At 38.0% G+C, this 8,797-nt stretch overlaps 3 protein-coding genes across 3 annotated transcripts in view; 2 read left to right on the top strand and 1 right to left on the bottom strand.

The window, feature by feature from the left end:
- map3k14a (mitogen-activated protein kinase kinase kinase 14a) overlaps positions 1–5,733 on the bottom strand; it is a 16,542-nt gene extending 10,809 nt beyond the window's left edge. Inside the window, exon 1 of the mRNA XM_037689288.1 lies at positions 5,687–5,733. The gene's annotated coding sequence lies outside the window, so the exon portion shown is untranslated. The remainder of the gene's footprint in view (positions 1–5,686) is intronic.
- si:ch211-278a6.1 (SRC kinase signaling inhibitor 1) overlaps positions 1–8,797 on the top strand; it is a 301,410-nt gene that overhangs the window by 96,452 nt on the left and 196,161 nt on the right. The gene's annotated exons all lie outside the window — the stretch shown is intronic.
- gpatch8 (G patch domain containing 8) overlaps positions 8,028–8,797 on the top strand; it is a 26,781-nt gene continuing 26,011 nt past the window's right edge. The window contains exon 1 of the mRNA XM_037689280.1: positions 8,028–8,149. Coding sequence (XP_037545208.1) covers positions 8,105–8,149 — 45 coding nt within the window. The 5' untranslated portion in view covers positions 8,028–8,104. The remainder of the gene's footprint in view (positions 8,150–8,797) is intronic.

The raw sequence follows: 8,797 nt of genomic DNA, 5'->3' as shown, positions 1-8,797 counted from the left end.
TATAAATTAACTTTGATATAAATTAACTTTGTTATAAATTAACTTTGATATATATATAGCAGAGTAGTAGCTGGCAGTTGTCCACAACACATGCACTAAGTGCTAACATACAAAACATTGCAGATCACATGACACTGCACGTTATTCGCAACGTGTAACCAAAATGGCTACAACTCTGTTATTTTTCCACATGAAATCACCTTAGTTAAAATTCCTGGATGAGAAATGGTGGACAATGTGCATTCCTTTAAACAATGTTAGGCGTTCAGTTACAATTTAGTTTATTCCCCAATACAGAAATTCTGACCTCCGTGACTAAATAGTCCTGCATCATTTCTACACAGTCATACAGCTGCTGCTAATGACCTTTACAAATGTTGCATTAAATAAAAAATATAGGTTGCAACAGAAACAAATACATATCTTCTGCTAATGTTAAGAGCGATCTAAAGAGAAAACATAATGACCAACAGCCCAGACACACACTGCATATCTTTTAAGTTGGTTTTGGTTATTTCATTTGGTTGTTCCATTGGTTATGTAACTCATAGGGGCGGCTGTGGCCGAGTGGTTCGAGCAGTCGTCCTTCAATGCAAGAGTTGGGGGTTCAAATCCACCAGCAGTCACATGCCGAAGTGTCCCAGGGCAAGACCCTGAACCCCTCGTTGCCTCTGATGCGTGTCCCATCGGTGCATGAATGTGATGAAGCTCTGATCAGTCTCTTTAGAATGATTTGTTCAGTCAGATTTTTATAGAGATCTAGTATAGAGCTGCATGAATGGGTACATGAGGCACAGATTGTTGTAGAGAGCTTTGAGTGTCTTGATCCGATAGAAAGGTGAAATATAAGTACAGTCCATTTACCATTTAATATTTTTCAGTTATTTCATCTGAGTTGTATTTTGTGATACTATCTGCCCAAAAAGTACATTTTTATTTTCTGAAACTGCTACAATAAACAGGAAGACACCAAACCTGACTTAAAATACTGTCACATAGCAACATGGACACGTATTAGTCCAGAGGGGGGCAACATTTTTTCAAAATGGCCATATCAAAACATTTATAGCAGCCAAAAGGCTACATGGAGAACTGGAAACAAAAAATGATCACATAATCCATAAGATCTTTTTAGGCTATTTCTTGTAGCATATTTAGCATACTTTATTAAACAAGTCTTTCCAGTATTCCTTCAGGAATATAAGACATGTTCTGTAAAGTGACTCTCGTGACGATATATTATTCACACTAGTTTAACGTGTTGGCAGAAATATGCAAAACAAACATGTTTCTAAGTCTTTAACGTTCAGTCTAGTTCTGGAAACACAATGACTTAAACATGTTTTTTAAAAGTTTTGCGTAAGGGGTTTATACGTCTTGCTGAAGTTTTTTTAATCAATCTGTTTTTAAACGTAGGTTGTTTTCTTTTGAACTGAGGGCACTGGGGACCTGATGGAGATTGTTCAAGGGCCACTGTTGGCCCTCGGGCCTTAGGTTGCCCACGTGTGTATTAGTCGAACAGCCTTTACTGCACTAACTGAGGGCCTGTTTGAAGGCCAACACTTCAGCCTGTGCCATGCAAGTCAGCACTTGATTACCAAACTGAAGCGAAACGTTCACGTTTGCAGTGGGCAGACGAGACAGGAAAGTGAAGCCCGGACATGTTTTGACAGTTGCAACTGTTTCATTAAAAGCAAGCGCTCCGTTCCAGTTAGAGGAAGTACTTTAGGTGAGGCACAGCTGGACTGAATTACCAATAACGATTTGCGTGACTGTGTCCAGTACAGCATGTATGACTGTAAAACTAATACATTTACACGTACTGGTTTTAGTCTTAGCAGAGCTGAAAAGCAGAGTTGCCGTCCATTGCGTCAGCACTTCTCTTGATCACAACCTCTCTCACACACACCACTGAAATCTTGACTAAAGCAATCACATAGCTGCTTCAAATGTTTCATTCTGCCTTTTTACAAACTAAATGTCTATTTCAATTCATCACCACAGTCAAAAATACTGTATGACTTGAAACAAAATGTGTTTAAATGTGAAATATTACCTTTTTTCTGTCGACTTCATGCACTAATATGCGATTTAACTGTTACTTCCGCATCACAACGCTGCACCACCACTCCCTGACAAATTTACGTGGAAGGGAAGTCGAAAAAAAAACCTGCAATAAACAAAACCACAAAAACAAGTGTGTGTGTGCATGAGCTGGCACTAAACATACTCTAACCGTCGAGTCTGGACTGCTATCACATGTGAATGTGCAGAATAGCCTCATGTAGGTTAACTAGGTGCTCGGTGTCCTCCTCGCCCTGCAGGATGTTCAGGAACAGCTCAGCTCAGCTTGATGCTGGCTGGTGGCCATGGGAGGAGGAGCGTGCCGACAGAGACTTATGGGAAACGCTTGTACACTTCCCCACAGTCCCCCTCCTCCTGCTCCCTGCCTCAGATCTGGGTTGCTTACGCTTCATTAAAGCTGCTGCAACAGAAAACAACGCGTTTGATTGTGGTTCTAATGGTCAGCTGTGAAGTACAAGCACAGGAGGCCTCCCAGTGCCCAACAGACGTTTGGTTGGAATAAATCATTAACTTGAACTTACTTGAACTAGGTGCAGTGTTCATTTTTAATCTAAACCAATAAGCTGTTTGGCATTTTTATGTGATACTGCCCTACATGCATGCTTATGAACTGGGTCAAGGTTGTGACCTCTATAAACACCTTCAATGTGAAGATGTTTGTGACCTTTCACGAGTCCTACGCTCGTCCCCCTAAAGACACGAGCTGCTCGTACTGTAAAGGTCTGTCACGCTTCAAGTGAAGCCATAAAACACTTCACATGTCTCGGCACTAACAGCCACAACTTGTCTTTCTATTGTTAAAACTAAACTACAAAAAGGTCTGACATGATAAGTATTTTCTTGTGGAAGATATTGGTAACATCTGAATTTAGAGCACGAGCTGTCTTCTTTATCGATCTGAAACAATCTCACTTTCTTTTCGTTGAAGCACCAAAACATGTTACTCAATTCAAAACCACCGCTGAACGCAGGAAATCCAGAATAATGCCGCCCTAGAAGCCCTGCAGCGCTTCAAGGACTAAATGCTAAAGGCAAGTTGCAAGATGCACCTGCACTGATACGGAACAATGTCTTCAAATATATTTTTAAAGACCAGGAATTCTTTGAAGGAATGAATATCGCCCATTCATGCAAGACTTTTAAACTTAAATCGTCTTTTGGTGAAAATGGAAAGTTGTAGCCATTTTGGTCAAGCCCAACAAAGTTAAGTCAGGTTTCCAAAGGACTTCATCAGTCCGAGGAGCCACAACAAACTCAGTCCCACAAGTAGCACACTCCCACAGTGGGACTCCTCAGAGGAGTCGACGGGGGAGAGGGCGGGCTCTAGAAACCATCTTATCACCAGCAAACTGGTTGGTTGTGGGACTGAGTTTGTTGTGGCTCCTCGGACTGATGAAGTCCTTTGGATGAAGGACAAAATGGCTCAACAAAAAAAGAAAAAAGAAACCATCCAGATGACCTGACTTATCTTTGTTGGATTTTCTTTACCTGGATTATTGATCATGGACTTTGATGTTTTGGTGAAAACTTGTAAATGATGTTATGCACAATCTCAAGTTCTTTATTGCCATTCGCATCACATGTGGTACATGAGGTGGAACGAAATCGTGCACTCAGGTGTACTTGTGTGACATTGTGAGATCTTGTGTAATAGTTAGCACATGAACTGTGTGTCTAAGATGACTCTCAGTTACTACCACACAGAATTTAGCTCAAGATATATAGAAACGTGGCTGAGCTGTGGTGGCCAGCTTGAACTGGGTTGACTAGAAAAGTTCACCAGTTACAGATTTACAACCAGTGGCTACTTCTGAGTTTCATTAAACTCTGCCCACTGATTCATGAGATATTTTGCTAACAAACAAAGAAATGAACACACACAAGTTTCTATCCTTATTAACACATCGCAACGACTCCCGTTAATCCCCGTACCCTAATTCTGACCATAATCCGTACATTCTTAACACTAATCTAAGCTCAATTTACACATTTTCCTTAAACTTATCCATCTAACCCATAACTGACTTTCCACTGTATCAGGACCAGCTTTGGGCCTTGTATGGCCTACTGGTCCTGACAAGTCACATGATTATATCAGAATAGATGATAAAAATTGAACACAGAACAAGTATACGTATGCACGGACACAAATATAATCACCATGCGATAATAAGTATATATATTTGATGTGTGTACTGTCTGAGTATACACACATCAAGAGTAACGATTTGTCATAAGAAAACACACACCAAGTAAATTAATCAATCATAACTTTGTGAGCAAACACTTTTTATATTTGACCTTTGTCCTCGTTGCTTTATTTCACTACAGCTTTTCATTTCCAGTTCTTATTCACCTTTCTGTATTTTACTTCCTCAGTCTGTTTTCAATTTCCCATTGCCTTTATGTATTATATTGTATATCGGATAACAGATGCCAGTGTTTACTCAGCAATCGTGTTTGTAGGACAGCGCCTCTAATCATTAGTACACGGAGCCCTGCAGGAGAAGGAAGTTATGCAGTTTTGTATACTCAGAAAACATCTTGTATATACTTCCTGATTTCAACATTTAAAACTTCCACAAAAGTTCAAATGAAAAGGAAGCACTGTCAGAACGTATGCATTCAAAGATGTCATGTGATGTTCTGCTAATGCAAACAAGTACTTTATATTTTAGCAGTAAACTTGGAAACAAAACCTAAGAGGAAAAATAAATCAAAAAAAGTTTGGAAAATAATAGTGCCAGCTGAAGCTAGTAGCTCTCTCTTGTAACATTTTACAGATTTTAAGAAACAGCAAAAACTATTTGGTATAAGAAAATTATTATATTAAATTATATATGTATAAAGCAAAAAGAAAGAAAGAAAACAATTTGGAGATAAACTGGAAAAAAACGAATAAAATGCAAAATGATTTACATAATGACAGTTATTACTGTGTAATTTAAACAACACAATGAGTGCAAACATGCATATTACTTAAAATAAATATTTCAAAATATACACCATAATAAACAAGTTCCAAACTGGGAATGTTATGGTTTGATTAATGCACTCTTAGTTGTTTAATGTCTTTAAAACAGTCAAATCTTTATTTTGTGCTGCCTAAGGCTGTGTACATTTACTTTATTTGTTCTTTTAGCATTCTTACCAAACTCAATTGAAGTTCTTGCTTTTTTTAAACATGAAAACATGAAATGTTGAAAGTTTCAGCTCAGGCAGCAGGACAGCTGTTTTACTGCAACATCTGTCTTAAAGAAACGTGAGGAGTTGAAGCTACAAGTGAAAGTGGCTGAAGGTTTTCAGTGACGTCACGAAACGTTTCAGCTGCTGCTGCAAACTCGAGCAGCTGAAACGTGTTCAGCGATTGTTCTGCCACAAACATCTGCCACAAACATCTGCCACAAACATCTGCCACAAACATCTCAACTTCCTCCATCCGCGCCATTACACTGCGCGCGAGCGGTTTTACTCTCGACGAAGATTGAAACGTTCAAAAGTTCAAAATGTTTCCCCGGAAGTCACGATGCGACAACAAGATGGTGTAAGGACAAGCCTGACTGAATTAATTCAGATAATTACTGATAACACTTCCACTCACCGTCTCTCACGTTAGGCGTCGGCCGCGGGCAGCCTTCACGGAACCTGTCTGCCGGAAACGGGTTTTGGTGTCTTTTCAAATTAAATTTAATAAATAAGAAACAATAGCATTTTTTGTTCCTTTTGAACAAGCATGACAGCGTAAATATAAAAAGTAATCTAAAAAATATGTATTTTTAAAGTATGGCTAAAGGAATATGTTTACATGCGCTTGTAAGCAATTCGTGTGCTTTTATTTTGAAAGTAAATCCCAGTAACGTTTTGTCGGTGCATTCTTTTGATCTGAGTTGGAAAAAAATGGATGAAAGAAAAACAATTAAAAAATCAATTAAACAATGAGAACTGGCACTAACTAGAACTAAAGCGATGTAATAAATAGCATAAAAGAACATATGTTGTCCAGTTTTATCTAAAAAATCTATTAGCAGAAAAAAGTTTTTATTTTCTTCTTCTTTCTCTTTTATTATTATCATCATTATTATTATTATTGTTATTGTTATTGTTGTTGTTGTTTGTGTTGTAAGAAAATATTCATTGATTGCATACAAAAAATATTTTCCAAAATGATTATATGTCACTGATATTTTTAATTACACATTTTAATGTTTTGTAATTATTTCCCCACTATATACAGTTTGATGAGAGACTGCACACGTTAGGGTGAATTTAGATTTGCTGTGGATCATTCCTGTATAGATGGGGTGGAGGCAAATATAAATATTATGGATGCCCCCATTGTTATTATTATCATTATTATTATTATTTGCTGTCAAGGAGCTGTGTCACAAATACAGTATTATTAGAAAAATAATTAATCAACTATTAGAAAACCATGCACAGATATAATTCAAAACGACAAGTGTCAGTAGATTAATCAACCTGTCAAATGGCAAAAAAAATAAATATTTCAGAGCCCTTTGCTCTTTAGACAATTTGTCTGTTGACATTTATCAACTAATACCAGGAAAAACTGGTTGGTCTGTAACTGGACCAATATCCTGTACATTTTGTTATTTCCCTGAAAAATATCAAATACAGATGTACTGAATGCAAGTCACAAAGGAAGTTGTATGCCCTGCTTTTGTGGCACCATGTTTTCAGTTATAAAACCTCCTAAACAAAGCCCAGCTCCCACAATATGTATATATATATATATATATATATATATATATATATATATATATATAATATATGTTTAGATTAAAAATGAGCTAAGACGTTTTCACACAATTTTACAAACACTCTGCAGTCCACTGTCTTACTGCCTGCTCAACTGATAAGAAAAAAAGTCCAAAAACAGTTTAATGTTAAGACATGTTTTGTTTTGTTTTAATCTCCAGCTCAGTTTTTGCAAACTGAATTAACCAGCACTGCCACGCTGCAAGAGTTCGAGTGACATTGATGATAATTTGCCTTTTAAAATATTTTTTTAGAATCCACCACCTCTGATTTTCTTGTATTATTAGTATTACTAGTATTATTTTCTTGTTTAATCATGTTTTCTACAGCTCTGTATTTATTCCACTCACATTATTTCTTTTTTTTACAGCAAGGTGACATTGTATTCTCCACAAATGTCAAACATTTTTATCTGTATTGACATGGATTAAGCACAAGATGGAGCTATGACTTTTACTTTTAAAGGTCTGCTGTACCATTTTATTTTACACTGTGCTTGTTGTGCAGTAATTCTTAATCAGTTATATATTGGAATATATTACATTCATTTCAAGTCACTCAGTTTAGCATAAAATTCTTTGTAGGCTACGTCTAAATTGCACTTTTTAAAATTAAAGTTCTTATAGTAGGCTATTGGATAAGGAGTTACCACTGAGGTTTTCTACTTATTTTTATATTGAACAAACCCTGATCATAATTGCTAAATTGAACCTCTATTTTTATTCTATGGATATTTTGTCTTATGTTGTCCTGCATGGTCAATGACAGCTGTTACCAGAGCATCTTTTTCTCCTTTTTGCGTTCAAGGTGCAATTTGCTGAGCTGCCATTATGAATGCGTCCTAATATATTTGTTCACTATATGAAAAAAGACAGTCAAATCACGATATGTCTTTAATAGCATTAATATTTAATTAAAATGTTTTTTATTTCTGATGAATTATCCCATAAATCTCTAAGCACTGTCTCGCCTCTGACGCAACCCTGACCAGTTTAATAATGTATGCTCTGTTAAAAAGTGAAGTGATTATTATTATTAGTTTGTTGTTGTTGTTGTTTCCTTGCCTCGAACCTTGATTGAACCGTTCTATTAGGATGAACGCATCCGTTCGGACGGACAGTGAGCACGTGAGCTGCGCCGCAGCGTCACCCGCACGCGCATCCTCACCGCAGCTTCTGTCCCAGTCACAGGAGAAGCTCGCGCTGCTGCTGCTCGCGCTGCTGCTGCTCGCGCTGAGAAAATGGCCGACAAATTTTCTAGGTTCAACGAAGAGCGCGATTTCCAGGTAAAGCGCGTTTAAACCCCACCATTTGTCGCAGTTCAGACATGACGCGCAGATTGTGAGCACGACAGAGGGTTGAACGCCCGGGAAGCGGACATTGTTGTTACAAAGGGCCGCAGACGGTTCCGTGTGGACGTCGCTTGTTAGCACTGCATGCTAATGCTAGTTCACTGCGGCTGTTTTGAAACAACTCCCAGACGTCTGGTGTTTTACTCCACTCGAGGGTTCGGCCTGTTCATCAATGCTTTGCTCTTACTCTACCTGTTGTAATCTCATAATAGCAAACAAAGCAATAAATGTCAGCCAGCTCGATGGTGACCTTGGGTTTGTTTGCTGTTTATCGACGTATGCTAACGATGACAGGCTAGCCTAGCATGTAGAAACACCATTTTGATCAGCGTCTCACCAGAGAAAACTATTCGAGTTGGTCTCTTACCAGAGAAAACTATTCGAGTTGGTCTCACCAGAGAAAACTATTCGAGTTGGTCTCACCAAAGAAAACTATTCGAGTTGGTCTCTTACCAGAGAAAACTATTCGAGTTGGTCTCACCAGAGAAAACTATTCGAGTTGGTCTCACCAGAGAAAACTGTTCGAGTTGGTCTTACCAGAGAAAACTATTCGAGTTGGTCTCACCAGAGAAAACTATTCGA

The sequence above is a fragment of the Nematolebias whitei genome, chromosome 15, assembly GCF_014905685.2.
Source record: "Nematolebias whitei isolate Nwh7 chromosome 15, NemWhi1, whole genome shotgun sequence".
Lineage (NCBI taxonomy): Eukaryota > Metazoa > Chordata > Actinopteri > Cyprinodontiformes > Rivulidae > Nematolebias > Nematolebias whitei.
The sequence above is the reverse complement of the archived record's forward strand: the minus strand, read 5'-3'. Positions and strand labels throughout refer to the sequence as shown.